Source organism: Harpia harpyja, chromosome 6 (genome assembly GCF_026419915.1).
Source record: "Harpia harpyja isolate bHarHar1 chromosome 6, bHarHar1 primary haplotype, whole genome shotgun sequence".
In the NCBI taxonomy this organism is placed as follows: Eukaryota; Metazoa; Chordata; class Aves; order Accipitriformes; family Accipitridae; genus Harpia; species Harpia harpyja.
The window spans coordinates 8,361,808-8,386,935 of NC_068945.1; the positions used below are offsets into that span (position 1 = coordinate 8,361,808).

Here is a 25,128-nt window from a genome sequence, read left to right on the forward strand (position 1 = left end):
GGCATGCAACTTTCAGAATCCTGCCTCACCTTTAGTCCCAAGCATGTAAGGAGGAGTGCACAAAGAACCTCTTAGGCCAGAATGATCCTGGGAAGATTGACAGAAAAACAAAAGGAAGCAGGATATGAACATGCACATCTCAAAAACTTCCAGTCATTATTAAGTCACTTCTCTCTACCTTTCTACCTACGCTTACACCATGACTCCAGCCCATAGTCTCTCCTCATTGGCAGCTGGACAGTTTGTGTGCCTGGAGTACTCTGGTGAATGGATAAAGGTTCTTTCAGAAGGACAGGCTGTGAAAGTGAGGAGCGTTTGTGCTCCACAGAAAGGAGAGGATCACATACATGCATCTTTGCTTTGGAGCGCACAGAGTTAGTCAAGAGACTAGCAACAGATACAACTTGCAAACACAGCTGTGACCATATATTTGGATTTCTTCCCCTCCTCCGTGAGGGTGGTCAAACTTTGTGACAGATTGCCCTGGGAGGTTGTGGAGGCTTCATCCCTGGAGATATTCAAAACCCAACTGGATATGCCTCAAGCAATCTGATCTAACTTCAGAGCTGGCTCTAGCTTTGAAGTTGGCCACTTTGAGCGAAAGGTTGGTCCACATGACTCTTAAAGGTCCCTTCCAATCTCAATTATTCTATGATTCTCTGTGGCATTCTCTTGCAGTGTGTCTGGCCTCTTATGTGGCTGCAACAGTAAGATGCATGCTCCACAATGCACTATTTCACAGCTCAAACTGGATTTGTGGGTTCACTGGGAAATGTACTTTCTTTCTTTTACACAATCATCATCTAACAAGTTTTTACAGTCATTAAAAAAATAAAATTCTTCATGCTGAAAGTGGAAAGTGCACCTATAGGTTTGACAGCTGGGGGGGGGAACCACAGCCTGATTCCTTGACCACAGTGAAACTTGGAAAGAGATTTAAAAAGAAATTCAGTATATCGTAAAGGCAAACCCTGTCTGGAAAACAAAGTAACGAAGGGGGGGGGGGGGTGTGAAGCTTTTATTGTTAATCTATAAATAAACAACTGAAAACAGGTCTTGCCCACCATTCCATCCTCCTGGCGGAAGCAGTCATCCAACAATATAGTCCTTCATAGAAAGATGCAGACACAGAAAGTTATCAGGGGCACAAAGGGTAGTCCCCTTTAGGTCCTGAGTTGAGTTTAAATCTAGTTTTGTGAAACAAGTAAGAACTACTGTAAACCTTTAAAGAATTTTTAAGGTACAACTGCCAAAACTCTGTCTCACTGAGAATAAGCAGAGATGGATTGCAACCCAGGCAAAGGAGAGCTAAACCTTTCATTTTAGTCTACAGGATATTCACAAATATCATCTGAGTCAGGGAAACAGGGACACATAGTAAGACTAACAGGAGAACCTGATATGGCCTCTTTTGTTACTAATAAAAACCTTCTTCAGTGAGAAGGAAAAGGCATGATACAGGAATGAAAGCCACCCCTCAACAACACAAAGAGGTAAGATTTAAATGGCTCTGCTTTCTAGAACAGTGAGCTAAAAGATACATGTGGTCGGTGCAGGAGATCCTGGAACTCCTAAAAAATAATTTCAAGATCATAACGACTGACTGCTTCTACCATGGCAGGCTCAGTCAGGTTCACTAGTGCTCCCTTCCTGCTTCATATTAAGAAAAAAAACTCAACTCAAAGCACGGCATCCTGCCTGGCCACAGAACTAAGAACATAGCTCACCCTGTGGGTCTGTTCCTTGTCCAAGAACAAAAAGTCCAGTACTTCGTGTTGGTATCCAAAAGTAACATATTATTTTATATATATATATATATATGAAGATGTTCTTAACCATGAAAAACAGCCTGCAAGGCACCTCATAAAATATGAAATGCAAACACTGAAAACAGTGCTGTCAAAAGAACCGAAACAAAAAGAATTCCAGGAATGGAGTAAACCATTTTCCAAAGCAGTTGAGAAGTACAATAACAACGGGGACATGCCAATTTACATATCCATGAAACAAGTATAAGGGAGAACAAGGCACAAGTGCAACCTCTCCAGGTATTTAGACAGGTAAAATAACTCCTCAGTCTCACTGACAGGATACATATGTACATATCTTGACTGTAAATGCATCCATGGACTACTACTCAAAGACAGAGTATTGGGTTACCCAAGTAATTGGTTATCATTGCATCAGTCCTGTTTTTCCCTACATCCACGTATTCCAAAGCCTGGCTAGTAAACAGTGTTGATGCATCCAGCACAGTCCCTGTGTGACTGCACATACATTATTTATAAAGAATGTGTGTATACAATATTACATTAAAAAGCTACATTAAGAGAAAACTATTGGAGCCACAAAGTCAAGCACATAAATGTTAGAAAAAGCCACAACTAAGGATATGTCTATAGCATTGATCTGCTACCCCACCCACATACTGTCTTCAATTACACAAACAAACACTATTTTTCCCCACAGCATTTATCTAATGTGCACAGGAGGTACAGCACTCACCTAACAAGCAGCTACTCAGCACTGTATTTTCTTTTATATTGTTCAGTGTGTAGTCCACGGATTGCTATACTGAAATCCTTGCTTGAAACACACCATTATTAATTTCTTCTTGAGTTTTATTTAATGTGCTTATCACAGTAGCATCTAAGTGCTTCACAATCTTAATTTATTTTGTCAACACCACAGGAAACCAGTGAGCATTCTACTGACTTCCCATATGGTGAAGGGAAACCCAGTGGTAAGTGTTAAAGAAGGAATTCTAGATGCCACGTTTGGGAGACCATGATTTCTCAGTTCTGATGCTGCTCCGATTGATTTTATTTGTGGATGCAAGTATTCAGCACTTTCACAAAGCTGATCCTAGTATCCAAAGTCTGGACACTCAGAAAATGCAAAAACTTGCAATTAAAGGCAATTTCTGAACAGTCCAATTTAAATCACCAGACTAACACTTTTCTTCCAGCAATGTTCTGCTTCAATTGTCACAAACTGCTGTAACGACGAAGAAGGCATCCTACAAATTGTCCTCTCCTTCACTATGCTACAAGTTACGTTTCCAGAGCAGAACACCCTGTACTTTAAGGAGGCTGATGAAAAAGTAGCACGTGATCAAGTAATTTAAAATGTAGTATCTGAAAACAAATACACCACAATGGAGTCAAAAATGCAAAATTTGTTTTTGCCAGTTTCTAATTTTGGGGTATTTGCTGTTGCTGCTCACACTAGTATTTTATCTTTACATTTGCAAATAATCAAAAACAAACTTCATCACTTGACATCTAAGTAACACATGCATGACACTGGTGGAATAGCACGTGAGGGTTAGAAGAACAGTTTCATCTACCATACAGACCTTTGACACTTGCTCTGACAGCTAAGTGTCAGCAGCCTCTATGCAGACCAGCACTTAAGGTGAATGAGCTCCACTGTCAGCAAATATTTGTGTAACCAACTGGCAGAGGAATGTCTCTCTGTAGGAGAGAAAAGCTCTGGACAGTTTGATTCCACTTCAGGCATTAGAAGTCAGCAACTACTGCGTGCAGCTTGCTTTGCCCCAATTTCTCACTCCCCACTCACCCCCCATAGGATTCATCGCCCTAGATGCGACACCTGTGCTTCCACTTCCTTTCTGTCCCACCTTCATTCTATTCTCCTTATTTTTCCAGTTAACTTCCAAACTACAAATTTCTCCTAAATCTCTAAGGAGTCAAGTAGCTCCTTTGCCTGCAATTTTGAATACCACCCTAACCCCTCAGTTTCCTGCCTTGTCTCTAAATGCATTTTCCATCTGGGGCTCCTTGTTCAGTTTGCACCTCTTCCCAAGGAAGTTACAACACACAACTGTCCTGGTTTCAGCTGGAATAGTGAATTTTCTTCCTAGTAGCTGGTACAGTGTGTTTTGGATTTAGTGTGACAATAATGTTGATAACGCACTGATGTTTTAGTTGTTGCTAAATAGCGCTTATGCTAAGTTAAGGATTTTTCAGTTTCCCATGCTCTGCCAGCAAGCAGGTGTTTTAAGAAGCTGGGGCAGGGAGCATGGCCAGGACAGCTGACTTGAACTAGCCAAAGGAATATTCCATACCATATAACATCATGCTCAGTATATAAACTGGGGGGAGTTGGCCAGGATGGGCAGATAGCTGCTCCGGCATCAGTCAGCGGGTGGTGAGCAATTGCATTGTGCATCACTTGTCTTTTCTTGGATTTTCTTTCTCCCCCTTTTTTTTTTTGTTAAATTACTTTTCATTACTATTATTATATTTTATTATTATTATTTTATTTTACTTTAGTTATTATATCGTTCTTATCTCAACACACGAGTTTTACTTTTTTCAATTCTCCTCCCCATCCCACTGGGAGAGGGGAGAAGTGAGCGACCAGCTACACAATGCTTAGTTGCTGCCTGGGGTTAAACCATGACAACAACCCATGTTCCCACTGGTTTCCAGCTCCAATTTCTTTCTTGAGGAAAGCAATTTCTTACGTAGCAGGAGTTTCACTGCCATCACTTCCTGTTACCATTTCTTGCTCCAGCACGTTTGCAAAGCACACTGCCTTCACACCAGATTTTTCCCCACTGACATCGCAGTTCCCAATCCCAAACCAATTTCACTCTTCTTGTCCCCGCTACATTTGAATTGAGTGATTTACTCCATTCAGGCCTTTGTGTCAGTGAGAGGAGGTATAACCAACATGAAAGAAAATCTCCATTTTAAAACTGTGTGCTCAGACCAAACCATAGCCCATCCCACAGCAGACAAGGCCACAACACCAGAAGTCCTTTTTTTGCATAATACAGGGGTATGTTTCAAATGTTTTAGCTGTGAAGCTTAAACAAGCCTCTAAGATGCTTAACAGACTATTTTTTGAAAGGGTAATAATTAGGGACAAATTTATGTCTACCTTCACAGGTATAACAAGTAAAAGCCACTTCAGCCAAATTGAGTTCCTGTTCCAAGCTAGTTCTTCCAAAAACATCCTTACAAACTTAGGGAAAAATAGAAAACCATATTCCTTTTTCCTAGAAGTTCCCTCCCTCCACTGAATCATTTGGCAGAAAATTTACAAAACTCCCTCAAAAAGACATTTAAGACATATAATGGAAAGTTTTGGCCTATTGTAATGTTAAAATGGGTGATATGAGAGCCATCCGCAACATCAAAAAACACCTCAAACAATGTTTCATCAGATACTGTATGTCACTTAAGAACAGAATCAGTACTAAAACCCAAGATTTCCTCACCCAAACTAAGCAAAGTACCAGTTTTGTATCAGCACCACCTGCCTGGCCAACAGATGAAACCATGTTTTTGTTTTGTTTCAGACATTAAGAGAGAAAGAAAGCAATATGCTCTTCTTACTGGAAAGCAGGGAAGAAAGCATTACAGATTAGGTCATCTCATCCATTTACCATCTTGAGTGTCTGAAATTATACTTTTAAATAAATCCTGACTTTCACAGGAAGTAAACATAATGTCAGTACATCAGCAATTTCAGCAGTTAGGTCACCCATTCAGATGTCAAAGCATAAACTGAGCAAATTGAGTTAGAAACACTGGTCTTAGTACACAGAAGCAACCAGCTAGCAGTCTAGTCGCAGGCATAAATCAAGTCTTCTACTTACTGCGGTGCCTTAGACAAATCTCTTAACTTTCCTATATATTGTTCCTGCATTGGTAAACCCAGCAAACCATTGCACTCATACTACAAGAATATTACTGAGGATTTAATCTGTGTTTTCAAAAAGCCCTAAAATTTTCAGATTAATATTATTTGGGGGCTAGTAAGTAAAACAGTTATACAACTGAAAAAAATCTGTGATCTCAATCTCTAAAAACTATCCACTACTGATAGGTCAGACTCTTCTATACTAAAACAACATATACATTTATGCTCCATCATGATATATGGTACCGTCACTTCGTAAAATACTGTTTGAACAAAAGGTCCCAACATAGCAAAAACAAACTAACAAAAACACTAAAGGCCATGATTCCCTCGAGTACCAAATTTAATTCATTCTAATCTATTTAAGCAATGCTTCTACCAAAAATTAAATCCTCAGATGATTCTCAATTGGGTGGTCTAAGCAGCTTCAACAGCTAATTGAAAAATGCAGTCAGTAATTTTATTGGGGGTGGGGGAAAGCAAGAGAATCAATTCATTAATTCGAGACCTTCACAGTACTATTTAGAGCATAAAAAGAAACTTGGAAGAAGCAGGTTGCCTTTTCACACTAAGTTCAGAAAGGGATTTTGGCACTTTTCACAGAAAGCATTTGGTGGTGGTGGAGATATTCTTTTTACCTCATCATTCACAGACAGTTACTTGGATATGGAATCCAAATATTGACAGTCATTAGGCTACATGGTCTTCTTAAGTCGGTCTCTCTCTGTTCCTATCAATCTGTTTTGTGTTACATAAAGCAAGTATCTACCAGGTCAAAGATGAAAATATTACACCTCTAAGGTCAGGGCATGAACCTGGGAAGAAATACACTTCGTATTCCATTACTTCCTCCACCTAAGGCAGAAGTCGTAAGAGAATTCTCTTACACACAGACAAATGCCCCAAACTCCAGATTCTATACGCTGCCAGCTCTTCTCTCCAGGTGATGGATCAATAAACTCCTGAGACGGCTCAGTGGAGACAGGCAGGGGTGATGTGCTTGTGAAGCTCTGGGAAGAATGTGGGAAGTGACTGACCACACCTGTGGCAAAGCAAGCTGACCTCATACTATGACAAAGGGGACCGGAAGGCGGCTTTTAAGATAAAGTCTTGGAACAGTTAGGGGGATTGGCTGACTCTCAGTTGAGTGTATCAACTGGCTGTGTAAATGTTTGTCCAGGAAAGCAGCAAGAGCATGAATGTCTTCCTGAGAAACTAGACCAGCACGGGGGAGCGTATACAGGGGTCAGCCCAACCTAGAGTATAAAAACAAGTACCCAAAAGGGCTTTGAAGAGAGCAATGGACTTGAGCTGGCTTAAACCCCCTTATGCCTTCCCAGTGACTGCCCAGCGTCGTGATGGTGAGCGTATCAGAGAGACCTGTAATGAGAATCACATTTGTATTGTGATCCACCAGCTCTGTCTATGCTACTTTACTTACTTCTATTCCTAAACTACCTCTCAAACAATAAATAGTTTTATATTCAAACAACTAAAGGGAACACTTACACAACCTTTTACAAACAATTTCCTCTTCAGTCCTTGCAAAAACTTAGAAGGAAATCCACCACCACACCCCCCCCAAAGTTCCAAAGCACTGTACCACCACCACAAGACAAGAGGCTCAATAACTAGAGGACACTTTCAAATCAAGTTCTTAGAACTCAAGGGAGATATTTATTGATCTTCTGACTGCTACATTTCCCTATCAGATCTAATTCTTCTTTAGACAGAAATTGCCAAGAAACAGGATTTGATAGCATGGATTTTGAGCATATTATTTCAGTGATGTTACACTACAACTATTACTGTAAACAAAATCATCTACCCTATTTACCATGTCAGTGCAGCCCACTCCCCTTCTCACCTAAAAAAAAACCCAAGACAGAACAAACACTGGCATATTTAGTCTTTTTACCTCACCCCTTGCCAAAATGGATCAAATCACTAGTCTTGTCTCTTCCAATATGTTCTTCCACTATGCTATTGAGTTCTTCCACTATGCTAGTACTGGGCATGTTCAGTTCTCCAATATTTCTATCTATATCATGCAACATCATGTGTCTGAAACAGAGAACTTTCTTCATGTTAAGCACACAGTACAAGTATTCCATTGGATTTATTACTTTTTTACTTTAGCTTAGAAAGGAGCACATTCCTCTCCCCTCTCTTTCATGAAAATATATTCCCAGGGTCTGGAAGCCAAATTTTTCACTAGTACAACTTCACTGAAAGAAAAAAAAAAAAAAAAAAAAAACCACACCACAAAAACCACACACACAGAAGCATGCCCTCTCAGGAAAAGTGTAAAAAAAAAAAAAAAAATCCACATTTTACTTGCAGATGTGTCGAGATGAGTAACAAGCAGAGCAACAGTCCCCAGTTCAATACTTGCACTATATGGAAGTATAAAGCAAGAAAACCTTTCTGTATGACAGGAGAAGCCTTCTATTAGTTAAAGCAGTTAAGCAGTTAATTAGTGTAATTCTAGCAGGGTTTCTCTGACAACAGGAGCAGAACACCTTTGTTCTCAGGTATTCTTCTTATGCTGTCAGAGCACATAAAACACACTCTGCTTACCAAAGCTTGCTTAAACTTTTGACAATTACAAAGGCATTTTAAAACTCCGTATCACACTTTTAATCCTAAAATGGACTGCACCTTTAACAGATATAGAAATCATGTAAGTTCTTCCATTCAAAGAACAATCATTAAAAGGACACCATCACAGATTTTTGTGACATTGTAAATGTTAATTATTTACAATACAAGGAAACAAAAAATGAGTGATAGTTTCATTAGTAACACTTTTTTTTTTTTTTTGGTTCTCCTTTTCATGCAGCAAAGGCCAGATATAAATGAAAAGTGTAATTCTTGAAAAGTGTAATTCTTGAAAACTGTATTTCACCACATTTTATAGACAAAGTTTGTAAGAATAAGAAAATAAAGGGACTTGTCCACAGCCACTGGCACTCCTAGAAGTCCGTATCAGTTAAAACACAGGTCTGCACACTGGAAGACCCATCTCAACAATGAACAAAGTTCAGTAGTACCAGTCTCTCTCTTATTCACAGTCACTGAGGATCAATCAGCTAGCTGCCCATGATCACAAATGAATAACGACACTTGGAGAAAAGGTGGAGAAAACCAAAGCTACTGTCATTGCTTAAAGAACAGGTAATAGAGTAATTCTCTGATCACAGATCTAGTAAAGCAAGCATAGTTGTCAGTTTCATAAAATAAGTTTTTCACATCAATACTTGTGGTATCTCTCTCACACCCCAACGCACACACTTTGCCCTCCTGATTTAAGTGCTGCAGCACACTACTGCAGTCATGTTGTTACCTGCCTCAGAGGACTGATGCAGCATTAAAAAACACCCTCCACCAAGGAGAAGCTCATTTGGTATAAAACTACACCAAGCATGCAGACCTGGTTCACCATGCATTGCTCAGACAATTGTGCCAGCACAACTTGCTTAGCACTGGAACAAGGATTGTTGGAAAAGTGACCCAGAAATCCCCAGCCAGTTAAAGACTGTCTTGTAAAATGTTAGGCTAATCTTCATTTCTTGACTGTGATGTATGGAAACACCTCTTTCATCTTGCTTTTGTCTTTTTTACATTGTTTTTCCCCCAGATGGCCATTCCTGAGAATTCTTGCAACAATTAAAAACCTGTCAATGCTTTCTGGCATTTTCAGATATGATGACATGCACGTATGTTCAAGATGATGTGCCCTACAACTCTGATTTTCCTGGCTGACTTTCTAGAACATGTGCAAATTAAAAACTTCAGTCCTTAACATAGCCCTCTGAAATGACCATAACAAAATATTTCCATGAATAAACATTCCTACCTCTCCACCTTGCAAAGGTAGCTTTGGACTGAGCCCATATCTACCACTGACAACATACTGACATTTCCTGAAGAAACAGAACGATTTTGAGAACATCAAAGTCATTGTTAGCCTTTGATTTTTAGCATCAGCTTGAGATAACAGGCAATCATTCACATAAGAATAGAAATCCCTGATAGCAAGGAAGAAAACTGCAAGGACACCCAGGGTCACACAGTATAAATCCTTTCTTCCCATATGCATCACAAGAAAGTTGTGTTTGGCATCACGGTTCTGAAGCAAAACAATTCTTTCTAAAACATGTGGCAGCTGTTGAAATGCACCATTATTAAAATATCTTTCTATGATGATAAAGCAAATGTTTGAATTGCTGTTTTTTCTACTAGAGATGTGTTTGTCTGAAGTATCTAATGTTGGGGCGGCCACATAGTCACTCACCTCTAAACACAGCCACCATTCCAGAATCCCCTCTATATAGTCCATAACTGCCTACTAGTAATGCTTATGGCTTAATAAGGTTTAACATCAATCAGACTGACAGCTGATTGGTTTTCACAGTGAAAGAACATCAGAAACAGTTTCAGGTGGTTCTGAGCCCAGCACTTTCAACAACACAAAATCCACTTCATGTCTAACCACCTCCCAGTCCTTTGCACACAATGCGGTTTCTCCTCCAGCTCTCACTATTGAGTTACAAACCAATTTCCCAACTCTGCAGAGGAAGCAATGGCTGCTCTGGCTGTTGTTAGTAGAAGGAAACAGGCCAACTCTGCAGTGCTCAACAAGGCACCTTGCCAAGGCCACTTGCCTCTGCTCCATCACTCCCAGAGCCATTGCTGCACACCGCAGGAAAAGCTCTTACAGTAAGGTGCACTGCTGGACTAACAAGTGCCAGGGGACTGCTGAAACAGTCAGCAGGAAGAGGAGGTGATTACGTTCCCTATTGTGCAACAGAAGACAGTCTTTAGGTGACTTAAGGATGATTCAAAAATATTAAGAGTTGTGGTATTTTGATATAGCAACCATTTCGTAGATGTAAAAGCCCTCTTATCATGGATCTAGCTGATAAGAGTGCTTTTTTTACCGTTACACTAAAAACACAGGAATCTGTTATCCAGCCTTACCTTTCTTCCCCGGCTTCCTACACTTTACAGAAATCTTTCAACAATCCCAATTCCTCCATGTTTTTTTCTAAGCTATCTAACCCGGGGGGGGGGGGGGGGGGGGGGAATCAAAGATCACAACTATTTGTTACTAGTTCAGACCAAATTTGAAATGAAGGACAGATCATGTGAAACAAAATCAGATTTTGCAAGATTAAAGACTTAAACAAAATAGTGACTAATTATTGCAAATTTCAGTCCCACACAGGAAACCCAGATGGCTAAACCAGCACACCAGGAACCTTTACCAAGTTAAAAGATCTATCTTCTAAATACTTCCTCTGCAGAAAAAATGAAGAGATCAGTTCCCAGATGTCATCCATCTGACTTAAGAAAAGCCAGCTTACCATGCACAAAGTATTACTGTTTAATAACAGATGACTATTATGTCCTTTTTACTCCTCACCTAGGCTGGTCACTTGCTTTTACATTCCCAAAGAAAAAGCCAAGAAAGTCTTAGAAGTTCACACTTTTGTTTTATACATTAGGACCCTCCAATTCCACTCACTCCGGCATCTTCAATAGGTGAAAGTTCATGAAAGCAACCTTCCTTAAAACTATTTTCCTTCACAGGACAGCATCAGAAAACATGGAGATTCCAAAAACCTACAATAAAGGAACTGGTAAGTTGCTGGCTCAGTACCTCCAACTTCTGCTATTCTGGTAGCGAAGAATTTTAATAAAGATATTCTTGTATAAAATTTTAATAAAGGAAAGATCCAAATTTCCCTAGCACATTCTTCACCAACAAACAGTTCCTGAACTGTGTTTCCCTACAGGTAAGGTGTGTAGTCTGTGGGGAAGGTTACTGCTAAGTCCTAGACACAGGTGAGAAGAAAAAGAGTGCTCTATTCAGAAAAAAGACACAACCAATTAATTATGTAGGTCTCTTGTCCACTACACCTCATAGCATGCTTATGCCCTACAGGCTTCCTCCAACCTCCAGCCCCATGCCACTCCGCACACGCCTGCTCACAAACTTCATTTGTCTAGTTTCAAATTCCCCAAGCCTGTTCTATCCCTGCACTAGCAAACTTAGACAAATAGTTTAAAATTACACGTTTTAACAGGACTCGCTGTTAAGACTTCAGATGTGTGTCTGAAAATGTCATGCAGAGTTTTGTTAAATTACCTGCTATATATTTAAAATGAATATAGAAATTGCCAAACTAGATTAGGCAGCTAGCCATTTAATTTTGTAATCCAGCGCTTTTCTTACAGCAGTAAATACCAGATGCTTCAAAGAAACACACAAAAAATCCTGAAGCTGACACTATCAAGCACCCCAACCATAAGAAAATTCCTCCATTTTAAAGTATGCCTTGCAGCTACAACTAAACACAAATATGAGCCATTCCCTAGAAGAGCAACCCCATTCTCCCCTGCCCTCATGTACTAGAGCTAGCAATTGTATGACCACAAAATGGGTTGATGTAGCAAGCTATTCCAAAAGAAAATTGTTAATTATTTGGGCGGAGTTAAGTGTTCACTGGATTAGCCAACTCAACTCGCACAAATGCCAGATCCTGCAAACGAGCAGAGAATTTGGTCAACCTTTTTTTTTTTAATTAGATTAGCTTAGCTACAACATGAAAGCAAGCCAAGAGAGACATGACGTGCTTATACAAGGCAAGCAGCAACAGCAAGGCTGGAAAGAGGCAAGAGAAACATGGCTGCTGCATTCTGCAGTCAGCATACTAGACTGGTTTAGCTTCGAGAATTTAGCTCTTAAGAAATATAGCCTACAGCCACACCATAGCTTGAGCCAGTTTAAATCAGAACAGCTGCAATATCACCCTTCACTTTTTTCCATACATGCATTCCTGTTCATTCCTGTGCACCAATGCTGTGCATGTCTGACTCAGTAACCATTTCAGCAAGTTCAGCCCACTAAAGAAGCGGAAAAATTGTCATTGTTTTATGCAGCTGGACTTTTCCACTTACTTTAACTCAGCTTTTGCCTTGGAGATCTACAGAGTACTACTGCCAGTGTGCAAAGGAAACAGGAATGCATGGCTCAGGTAAGGAGGCACTTACTTAAACAAGACTGAAACCATAGTTATTTTCAAGAACTATTTGTTGAACTTCAGCTATTTCCAAAACAGTTTAAGCATAAATCAGTTTAAGAGTTTCCTTCTAAACTTAAAGGAAGAACTTTAATTCCACATCTCTTAACTTGCATTTACTATCATTTTTGGACTGACACTGTGTTGAGGCACCTAACATCGATCTTGAGTGGCATGCAGCTTCATCATGTGGCCAGTAACACTGGGGCTGTGGGGGGCACTTGGGATGCTGGGTTATTCCCAGTTTCAGCCGCGGAAGAAAAGGAACCAGCACAACTGCTGAGGCTACACTGTTGGCTTGCCTGGGAACCCAGCCACACTTCCCATCTAGCCCTGCAGTACAGCAGAGTAATGCCCCAAGGAGTCACCACTGCTGAAACAGTGACTGAACTGACTGAAACAACCCTACCTCTCCCTCTGACCACATCAGGTACACAGCAAATCTTATCATTCTCTGACATACACAGATTTTGTAAGAGTCTCAGCATCACAGAAGTTTTCCACATGCATCTTTGGCTCTGGGCTTCAGTGATATTCAGATCAATGTGCTCTACTGTCAAGGTATACACCACATAATTGGTGGAAGGGCCAATTTTCAATTTTGGTATGTATCCCATTGTTCTGCTCAATTTTCCTAAGTTTAGAAGTGCCTTTTCCGCTCTACTTTACCTCTGTGAGGTAAATCATTTCAATCATTTTTAAAGTCCTATGCCAAATTTTCGGTCTCTGAAGTCTTCAGCCATGTTCCTGACAGTCAGCAAGTCCACAAAGAAGTATCACTGATTTTATCATCTACAGAAATACCACATTTTTAAAGTTTTAAATAGCATCCCATAATTGCCAACTTGACTTTGTAAAATTAACATTCTTTTAACAATTTAATTAAGAAATTGCCTAGGTTTAAAGGACAAAAAAAAAAAAAAAAAAGTGTGAGTATGTGAAAACCTATTACTTCCTCCAATACCATGTCAGTTTGAGTCCTGTATTGCCAAGCTTTCAACACAAATAACAGTAGAACTGGAAGCAAAAGCAGGTTATTATCCACTGAAGATACCCTCTCTTCATCAATTCCTCTATGTTGTACAAAATTTTACCCAACCCGGACCTCTCACACAACAGTAGATAACAGAAAGGGTACAGAACGCATTACCTCCTGGATTTTGTTCCAGGACACCTTTTCCTAGGCCAACTGAGGACTTTAACAAGGAAAATGAAACACAAAACTTTTGCTTGTGTATTCCACCAGAAATCTGTATCAAAACATGTAGGCAAGGACTAGGAAAAAGAAAACTGGAAAATTAAGAGGGAAGATTTTTCATGTCTCTCCAAGAGAAAGAATTGTTTGATGTAAGACAACTCCCCCATGCCCCACCCCACCCCAGCCCTCCCCCCCCCCAAAAAAATCACAATTAGCCAGTCCAGATTATTTATAAGGAAATTCCTATCCGCATCTTTATCTCGCTCCTTTTCAAAAGGTCAGTTATTTATATTTATTATGAACACTCTGTATGAAAATAACTTCTTTTTTTGCATTCTACTTCTAGTCATTTCCTTAATTTTTCTCATTCTTGTACTACACATTCCTCAGTACTAGTTTTCCAACTTGCATGCTTTATCTTCTCTTCTTGCAATAGACGCAGCATTAGGAGACATTACATAGAAGACAGCAGAAAGGCCCACAATTCATGCTTGCCATATTTAATTCCCAAAAAACAGGCAGAAGACAGGGAAGAAGAAAACATCACCAAGAAATAAAAACAATACTGAAATGCTAAAGGACCAATTATGCATCTTGGAGGCTGCAGCTACAGTCCAGGATGGCTGCCTTCGCATAACATGCTGTCCAAAGGACAGCATGCCTCAGAGCAATAAGATGTTCAGACTTTCTGACAAAAGTTGCCTTGATTTGAAGACCTCCTACAGAATTTCAAGTCTCAGATAAAAACCATAGAGAACTCAAAATAAAAGACAAAATATGTAAATAAAAGTTTAGTAATACCACAATCAAAAATCCTGTTTTCCTATGCATTTGTTTTACGCTTGATTGATTCATGCTACAATAAGGTTCAAATTCTGACCAATGTTCTTCCCCAGAGTCAGTTTTAAGATTCCCCTCCTAGATAGATTCCCCAGTAATGAACGAGGTATAAGATCACATGGCAGCCTCTTCTACAGGGCTGAGGGTACTTCTATATTTTCTTCCCACAGAGAATTATTCTAATACACCTTTCAGAAATGCAATTCTTCCCTGGATCTCCAGTGATATTCTTTTTTTTGACTGATATATGGGGAGGAGAAATGGAAGAGGTAAAGGTACAAAACAACACTGCAGTCTCCTTCCTTTAGGAAATCCAAATTAAAAAATTGAAAAAAAATACCATAATATTAAGTGTTACACACCTTGACATTGATGGTATTAATATTCTTCCTATGACATAAACTTACTATCTATAGAATCATCGTACTTAACTTCTCTAACACACCTCAACGTCTTGCTTTTCCTTTTTAATCGCCAGAGAAAAAAAAAGCTAACAGGAAAACAGAACAGAAATCTTACAATTTAGTTTAAAACACTGTAATTTGCAGTAATGGTTCAAATTATTCTGATGCACATACTTTGTTTTTCAGCCCCGTTCTTTTTTGGCATATACGTAACTACATGTCCGTACAGCAGCGTGCTTTAGTTATGTCACATTATTACCTCTAGCTCCGTGACAATATGTACTGTCCATTGAAAACTCCTTTTAGTTTATTTCAAATGTGTTTGCTATCTTGGAACACAGAAGAAAAAAGTCCCCCTTAAACTCTTAAATATGACCCGTAAACTTCAAGTACCTATGCAAAAATGAAACTCCGTCATTTGTTCTTTATTCAGACGTCCTATAGTCCTTATCCCAGAATCAACAAACTAAAGCAACCCTCCTCTCTGTTCTACAGAGGGAAGGCAAAAATAGTTCTAATGCAAATTAACAAAGTTAACAATTATATTTGATTATCACAATAAATGCTAAAGAACATGAAATCATGTACATCGATATGAATTGGATGATGTATGGCAGTCTGGCACACATGGAATTCATTATTAAAGAGTACAGATGCTCCATTTTGCAATCTTTTTCCAAGTACCCTTTCAGCACATTCCCAGCCTTAGCTCATTCTCACCAAGATTTCCATCCTCAATGGTCAGCACCACTTCATCCATCACCAAGGCCCGGAAATCTAGCTCCTCTTCACAGCACTTGGCCTTCAGCGCTCTCAGGATCTCCTGCTGAGGGTAATCTTCTCTGATGCGACGGTCTGTTAAGAACCACAGCCTGGGAGCAACTGAACTGCACATCTTGGACTTGTCTTGCAGCCTTCAAGGTTTCCTTTCAATGGAACTTCTAGATGGTGGAGAAGATGAGACTCTGTTAGAGTACATATGCTCCTATCTTCACGTTCCCCACTGTACCAAGTCCTACTCCCTCTGCACAAGTCAGTCCTTTTCAATGGAGTGCAACTTCCAACCTCCAAGTGGGAAAATAATGTCTACACCCAATCTGCAACAGACGCAACAACAACAGAAACAAATCCACTTACATTCAATGGAATGTAAATGCTAAAAACCAGGCCTTGGTCCTCATCCTAGTTCATCCACAAGAAGTACACACTTGACGTAACTACTGATACTGGTAGTAGCATCCCCCTTTTCCTGACTGTACTAAGATGCATTCCAAGGAAACGTTTTGAATGACCATCTCTGAAGGCCATAATTTCAACTTCACAACTGGGATAATTCCCTACAATTGAAAATAACTCAGTCCCTCTCCTAGGTACAGCTAAAACACCAGTGACAGACTTGATGTATCCCTTTTCACCATATATGGAAGACAACAGATTGTGCCAAATTCTTTACATTAAAAAAGCAGTCCAGAAGAAAGGAAGAAATCCACTAGAACAGGATTTCCCACTTAAGTATTTCAAGATTGATTTGCTCTTACAAATACTTCACATCTACTGTGAAATATATTTAGTATTATCCAGAACATATTAATGGAAAAACCAATGGAACAAGGAGCATAAACAAAATGTTAAGAATACCAAACATTAATACATGTAACCTAAAGCAAAATCAAGGTTTCACTCTCAGTGCTAGCCCTTTCTTGCTCCAAAAAAAATTTTTAAATTAGCCTCTATACAGAAACGGCACTAAATAATTCAGCACCAAAAACAAAACAAAACAAAACAAACCCCACACTTCAAATTGAAGAATTTCAATGGTGTTATAAGTGGTAACAGCAAGGTACTGCTCTTTTGGCTTTGAATACAGAGGACTTGAACTATTTTTGACTACACACTAAAATATTTTAAAAGTGGTAAAACAATTACAGGTACATTAATGGACTACTCATTTACACTCAAGAAAAACAAGCAGCAGAATGGTGTAGGGAGAAAGAATTCTGGAGAAAAACAGCAGTTTTCTGCAACACGTTTTAAACTTTCATATTAAAGAGGCAGAAATCATTGTTTTCACCAATACAGCTCAGCTCACATGAGTTTCAAAGAGAACTGAACTCTGGGATAGAAACAGGAGTTTTGCCTGGTAGTCCTAATGACAGCACATGGTGTCAGCAGAAAACACAAATGCAGAAAGACCATAGGTATACAACTGCTTTCATTTAATATTGCAGAGAATTTTAGTTTCTGCAGCAGCTCTTGGGACAAAAGGATTGTTTTGCTACAACTGTAAGAACAAGCTGATTTTTTGTGTAATTAAAAACCAAGTTTTTTCTATTAGTACAGCTTTTTCTTAACAAGAAGGTAAAAATTTAAGTGGCCATTTTTACTCCTGGTAGTGAGAACCATAATGACAACAAGCAAAGACTGTGACTTTTTTTCCATTGCTTTGGTAAATGAGGAGCAACAACAAAGCCAAGGACTAAAGTTCTTCATACCAACAGATTGAGAGAAAGCAGAAACTAGGGAAAGGCCATCACAGACAGCAGTCGAGATGCTCAATCAAGGTAAAGCAGGAAAAGAAGTGTTTGCTCCCTGGAGGAAAATGGGTATTGGAGGTTGTAAAGAGTATCTTTTGATATCTCAGAGAACCTCTTTTTTTTTTTTTTTTTTTTTTTTTTTAAAAGCAGCTGAAAGTGAAAAGGGCAGGACGAGGCTTGGGCTTACAATGGCTGACAAATGTCAGATCCTGCCCCACTTTTGGCTCTCTCAACAATGGATTTCTCTACAAGGTAGTTTACAGAAAACTTCCTGGGACAACATCCTCGGCTAAGAATTGGGACAAGCTATATTCTTCAGAAATGGCACAGCTATGGCACAGTTCAAAAGGCTTCTTGTCAATCTACCTTTATTTCTGCAATTTGCATGAATGACTGGGGAGACCAAACAGCCCCACCTACCGCCTCTCTTTTGAAAAGCAGCTCTACCTAACAGGCTAGTCTATCTCATTTAAAAAAAAAAGCTATACAACATTGACTACATAAAAAAAAAAAAATATATATACTGGACAGACTTGATCATAATTAAAACAAACAAACAAAAAAATCAGAACCCATTACAGATTTTCAGCCTGTTTGGGTTTTTTGGTTTGGTTTGGGTTTTCTCCCCCTCAGTACTGGTTCTAACACTGGTGCAGAGAAGCAAGTATTTTCTCTCTGGCAGCCTTTTCCCCATTTTTGCTTGCTACTAACCCTTGATTTCTCTGCCAACAGGGATCTGCTCCCATTTTTCTCAAATCTCTTTTCTAAGTGGCCCCACCTCCACCCCCTTAAATCTGCAGAGACTCTGCCATCATCTCTCTCTGATTGCCATTTCAGCACTTTCTTTCTTAAGAATCAGCAAAGGGTTGAAGAAGAAAAAAAAAAGTATAGCCTTTTCTTTCCTCCATCTTTCTTCTACTTTTGAAAGGAGCTACAGCATAATCAAGAAGAGCCATCCAGCTATTTCACAATTAGCACATTAAACCAACAGGCATATAAAAATGCCCTGGGTATGGGTATTCATCTCCCTCCTAATACTACATCTCATTTCCTCTCAATCTTCGAAGTTTTATAAATATATATATACAAAGGCTTGCATCTCATCATGAGGCAGGCAGGTAGCAACCTCAAATCTGGAGGTAAAGATTAAGAAACTCACTTTAGGTCAAGCTACAAGCCAGCAGCAGAGGCAGAAACTCGTAATCGTAACTATCGATTCCCTGACCTCCAACCCAATACCACATCTTTCTTCCACCTGGAGAAATACCATTTTCACACTAACATTCTGCTCCTAAAAACAGAACCTACTTATCAGTTTCAGCCTCTCCTTATAATCTCTGTTTTGATTGTGTAAGAAGACTCACAGAACACAAAACCTGCAATTTACCCTATTAACCCAAACATCTTAACAATCCCTCCCACATTCGCAAGAAAATGGTCTGTAGGAGGAAAGCTTGCCTTGCAGTCAGATGCACACAAGAGCATTAAGCTCTCAAGTTGGATATGATTTCCAGAATTTTTCCCTGAAAACCAACTCCACCCATTTCAATCTAAAAGACACAGCCTCAGACAATGCTGGGTGTGCATGGAATGCTTCCTAATCCATGAGAGCATCTATTGCAAAATAAGTATAGTATATATAAGGAGGAGAGCAGATGTTTAAATGTCTTCAAGATGACCAGCTAAAATGTGGTTTTTACTCAAAGCTACTACAGTCAGTGTAAGTACAATCTTTCAATAACTATTTAATAGATTTATGAAACAAAAAGGAAAAAAAGCATCATAATTTAACTGCGTAAAACAGACCAGGAGAGGTAAAAGGGTGGCATCAAAGTAAAAGCTCTATGATAAAAATCAAACTGTGTGTCACGCCAGCCAAGCAGACACTGCTGCATCTGCTTCAGAAAGACGCTGTATGGAACAGATTCTTAGCAATTTATAAAGGGAACAGAACGCTCACCTCAACTTTGGGCTGTGGCATCCCTGTATTGCTTAAGCTAGGCTTTATTCTGGCATTCACACAGCAGCTTCCTCCCCATCACACGCAAATGTATTTCCTCCTGCATTCCTTGAATCTGTAACACACCTTTAGCAGCTGTTCTAACAAAAGCATTCACTGTGCTACTTTTCTACTTTACATCATAGGCAAATTAACAGGGAATTCAGCCAATCAGATCAGCTGTCTAGAGAGATCTGGAAATCTTCTCTGAAGACCACTCTTTTTCTGTTGAAGGGGTCTTCTCTTCACAGAAAGCCTTAGAGACCTGCCTCCAGGAATGGGAGATTGGTCTCCATTGTCCATTTACTCCTTGTCCTGTCTTCAACACCCAAAAGCATGAGAAAAATGGACTAGTCTCTTTTTCTTTTTCATCATGATGTATTTTCCCCTAAGCTGAAACAAGAAACCAGTTATTAGGAGACACTAATTCATTTATGTATTATTGATAAATGTGTAACATAAAAGATATCTAGCATGCAAAACGATCGTTCTGTGTCCTTTCTATTCAGAATGAAACTACTCAATGCCTTTGTAGATTAAAAAGACTATGTTGTTTCTTCCCTATGGGAATGACAAATGGAATCCCAGGTGTTTTGTAGCATTAGGAATCAATGTGATCTAGCTATCTCAGCTGCTCGACTTGTGATCTGATGTTGTAGCAAACTTCCATTGACTATAGTACGATCTGGGAAACAAGTTAGTGGAACAATTATTACCACCGGCCCCTCCCAGAATCGCCTCTGTTTTAGACCTTGGCTGAGACTTTCGGCCTCCGTTACAGCACTGGGCAGCTAACACAACTCCATGGATTTCAGCAGTTAATAGACAGGTAAAACCTAATCTTAGTTTTAGCATACCTCTAGGCATGTTTAATCCCTACAGCTCAGATAATGATAATAAAAATCTCATGGAAGTGAGAAAGAAAGAGCAAAGACACTGACAGCCATGACTGCCATGGGAAATGGAGAACTAGGAAGAATATAGCTCCAAGCATTCACCTCACTATGAACAACACTGCACTTCCATATTTATCATTAACGCATCTCCCTTTATACTTGTTTCCAGAACAGCGTTATTCAAGTTGGAAAAGGTATTTTGCCTTCCTTTTTATTATAAATTATCTGAGGCTTGAAACTGAATGCACACTTCCAATAAACCAATTGTCTCTACCATTACAGCAGCTTCTAGAATGCCATTTTGGAGGCCACACCTCAAGACACTGAAGAGCTAAAAACAGTTGGCAGATGCTCGTAAGTCATCTCCTTTAGGAGATACCTCAAGGCAGACGTGAATTATAAAGTCAATCTTAGGTAGCAGACTGGTTAAACAGCTAACGAAGGGTCGTCTGGCATATGACCCAGCATATGATCCGTCACACGCTGTCATGGAAGTCTCTGTCTCCTCTTAATGAGGGGAGAGCAGTATTTGAAACATCCCAGATATATGACTTTCTATGTCATAGGGAGAGCAGGTCTGAAAACAGTTTACAGCTGTTTCAAGTGTAAAGCACAATTAATTTTCTTCCACGCAAAGATACCAGAATGTCGATGATCTAAAGAAAACCTTAAGGAAATACGTACGGATGATGAATATAACCCATGGTGATACGTACAGAGATAAAAACTGACATCTTGAACCACTTGTTAAAATTGCTTTAGAAAAATAAATCCAAGATATATCAACTCATTCCTGACACTGCTGCTTCATGGTGATGCTTAAGGACATCCTCAAGAAAAATTCCTCTTTTACCTACCAGAGACTAGTTCCTAAGACTGTCACATAACTGTTTGAGAATCTTTGGAAAGAACACATTTTTAAAAACAGAAGAATCAAAAAAATTAAAATATTTATTTAAATGCATTTTATATAATATATTGAGCAGCTGCAGCACAATCTGTCCAGTGTTGCTGCATTATCATCCGCCCTCTACACATGTATTATAGAATTTAAAGTCACTGCAGGCAGGTGAACCCCAAGCACACCTCTTTGAAAGCATATCACGGTATTCACCTCTTTTTCCCTGTGAGATTTGTAGACTGCAACAGTCAAAGGATATGGGAATATATTAATCGTTCCCATTCATTCCCAGTACAACCCCCCACCCTTGCAGACGGGCAACTGCACTCCCTGCGATGGCTTTCATCTGCTTGTCCCCACCTTTGCACCGAGTGATGTTAAAGATGCTAGCAGCAATCCTTCCAGGCACAATTGCCTCTAAAAGGCACGCATCCAGCACCCCCCCCCCCCCCCCCCCCCCGTCTTTCCTCCTCTGTTCATGCTTGCAAGTAGGCGATAACATTCCTCATTCACACACCCCGGTTCCTGATCTCCAGTGAACAATCCATTCTCTTCCCTCTCGGCAACACTAGCCCGATACTGGTCAGCATCAGCTATGCTTCTACTTCGGTCTCAGTATTTTTTTTTCCCCACAACAGGCTCTCAGCTTTTCCGCCCCCCTCCACTCTGCCTGGGTGTGCACGCATGCACGCCCGTGCAAATAAAACACGCGTTTCCTCCCGCATCAGCCGCTTTTCTGAAGAGAGGCTCTTCCACCTCTGCCCAGGTTCCCCCGCAAAGTGGCACAATACCCCCCTCTCCTCTCCCCCCCGATCCGTGCCTACACAGCCCGTTCTCCCTCCTCCCTTCCCCCACCCCCTCCCCGTCCCTGTGCATGCCTCTCCCAGCGCCCGGCGTGGGGGAAGGGAAACGTGCACTGTCTGAATGAATGGGCTGAAGAGACTTACCACAAATTTGGTGAGGACGGAGCGGAAGACGAAAAAGAGACCAAAGATGGGTGCTTCCTTCAGCGTGCCAAGTGCTGCTTCAGTTCTGGCTCCCGTAAGGAGGTCACGTGCCTCGCTGGGTTCCCCTTTTCCTGGATCCTCCACTACCCACCCAAAAAGGGTGGCAGGGAAGTCTGCTGGATGCCTGTCTGCACTGCACTCCGAAGGAGGGAAGGGTGCTACTGAAGCTCCCAAAGCAAGCAAGGGATGATGATGATAACGTTTTCCTGGTCCTATAACGGGCAATGTCTAGCGGATGCTTCGGGGACCAAGGTAGATTTCTGAGGGGGGAAAGGGGGAGTAAATGACTGTTAAAGTAATTCCCAAATTGTCCTCCCCTACGGGGGAGGAGGGATGGGAAGGAGGAAGAAGAGTACTGATGAAGAACTGTAGCTTTCTACGTAAAATAGACTCAATCCTCGTGTCTCTACTTCCTCAGAACTAAACCCCTAAATGACTCTGAAGTCACCAACACCTAGGGAGAAAAAAAGAAGAAACATCCCTATTAGACATGAACAAACATATAAAGGTATCTCATAAACTAAATCCCAACGTAAGAAAAGGTACCATACAACACAGTAAGCAAAGCCAAAAGCAAAAGATGGGATGAACACAACTAGGGGAAATGTGCAACTTTAAGTAATTTACAGAAATATACTACCACAGAAACCCATTTTAAGGGGAAAAGAAAACCAGAAGGTTAAGCAGTTTGTTCCTTTACTGAAGAATGTGCATTCAAATGAAAGATAAATCTGTACCTACACGTGAAGAAATTAAGTTTTAAAACCTACGAAAACTATTCCTATTTATTTGTGTGAGCCTTTAAACCCCTCCCCCAGAATAACATTTAGAATTCAGATGAGGAGACCGGAGAAAAGTATGTTTCAGGTCAGCAGCATATATTCCTATGCATTAGACCCCGCTCTGCCACAGAAAATAAACAGTCGTCTATAAACGGCGACCAAAAAAAAAAAAAAAACCAAACCCCATAATAGCATGTCTAGAGGATGCTTGCTTAAACCATGGAGTTTAATTAAAGATTAACGGTCGCACACTTCGAAAACGCCTAGGCAGTTAAGTCACCAACGCGCAATTAGCTCTTTAAACATCAGAAAACAAAAGAGGAGAAGAAACCTAGTTGGAAAGATTTCGTCGCAAGACTCAACGACAGGCACACGCACACCCCTACATCACGTGAAAAACTGCCCCCGACCAGCGCGGGTTGCCACATTCACGCGCACGGGAGCCGTTTTCCACCCCGTTTCGGCGGCTGCTGGCACACACCAACGCGTGTGAGCGGGCAGACGGCGTGCAAGCCCGGGTGTGTGTGTGCGTGTACGTGTGTCTGTGCCAGGCGGCGGGCACCACCCCCCCCCCCCCAAGCCGCCGCCACCACCACCGCGGCGCACACGCAGCGCTACTCCCCGGCGCGACCCGCCCGCACGAACGCGCTGGGCGAGGCGGCAGCACGGCCGCCCGCCGCCCGGCACAAGCGGCGCGGAGCCACCGACCGACCCCCGGCACCACCGCAACCACCGCCTCCCCTCGGCGCACAACGAGCGGCCGCCGCTTCCCCTCCCCCGAAGCGGCCGCGGCCGCCACCCACCTGGGCGCCCCGGCTGGCCGGCCCGCGCGGGCGCGGCGGGAAGGCGCCGGCAGCTCGGAGCGCTGCTGCCCCGCTCGGCGCCCGGGGATGCACAATCACCATGGGCGCAGCGCGGCGGCGGCGGCGGCGGGGCGGGACGGCTGAGGGGACGGTCCCAACCCCCCCGCCTCCCCCCCCCCACCCCGGGCACGGCGGACCCCACCCCCGGGCTCGCACCCGCTCAGCCCGACATCTCACCCGCCCCGGGCACCGCCGAGCCCGAGCCTGAGGGGACCTGCGGGGGTCCGCGCGCCCCCCCCCACCCCCCCCCCTCCGGCACCGGGCCTAGGAAGGGAAGCCGCGGGGCGAATGAAGGCTCGGGGGAGACTCGCCCCTTCCTCCCCGCCGGCGGCGGCGGCGGCGGTCGCTCGGCGGCGCGGTCCTAAAGGGGAGCGGGCGACGCGGCGCGGCGCTCCGCTCGCCCCTTCCCCCTCCTCGGCGTCCCTGCTCCCCGCGGCTGGGGCGAGGAGGCCGGCTGTTCCCTGCACCGAGACCCCCGCCCCCCGCGGCCGCCGCTCCAGCCACAGCGCGGGCGCCGCCGCCGCCGCCTCCTCCCGCGCTCGCTCCCGCCGCCTGACTGAAGCGGCGACGGCGCTAACGGCCGAGCGGGGCTGGCACCCGCGGGGGGAGGGGGCGGCGAGGCGGGGCGCCCGGCTCCGGGGGTGGGCGCGGGGAAGTGCGCGGGGGCGGCGGCGCGCTCCCGCCTGGCGGCCCGGCGAGGCGCGGCCCGGCCCGGCCCAACCGAACCGCACGAAACCGAACCGCTGCCCGGGCCCCGCCGGACCCCCGGCGCCGCGGGGCTGCGCAGCGGCACCAGACGCGGGCTGAGGCCTCCTGCCCGCTCCTGCCCTCCTCCACCTGCCCCAGCCGGGGGTTTGGTCAAGCCCCCCTCAGCCCGGGCCCGAGGCGAGAGACGCCTCAAACGGCAGCGGCCCGGGCCCGGCGTGCCCGCACGGCTTCA

At 42.4% G+C, this 25,128-nt stretch overlaps 1 protein-coding gene across 5 annotated transcripts in view; it reads right to left on the bottom strand.

Annotated features, from left to right (window-relative positions):
• RIMKLB (ribosomal modification protein rimK like family member B) overlaps positions 1-24,734 on the bottom strand; it is a 50,159-nt gene extending 25,425 nt beyond the window's left edge. The window contains exons 1-3 of one of the 5 annotated variants that reach the window (XM_052790126.1): positions 24,366-24,734; positions 22,484-22,997; positions 15,927-16,147 (exon numbers count right to left, since the gene is read on the bottom strand). In XM_052790126.1, coding sequence (XP_052646086.1) covers positions 15,927-16,101 — 175 coding nt within the window. In that variant the 5' untranslated portion in view covers positions 16,102-16,147; positions 22,484-22,997; positions 24,366-24,734. The other 4 variants (XM_052790125.1, XM_052790127.1, XM_052790124.1 and 1 more) reach the window with 4 other exon arrangements.
• Between the last annotated feature and the right edge of the window lie 394 nt (positions 24,735-25,128).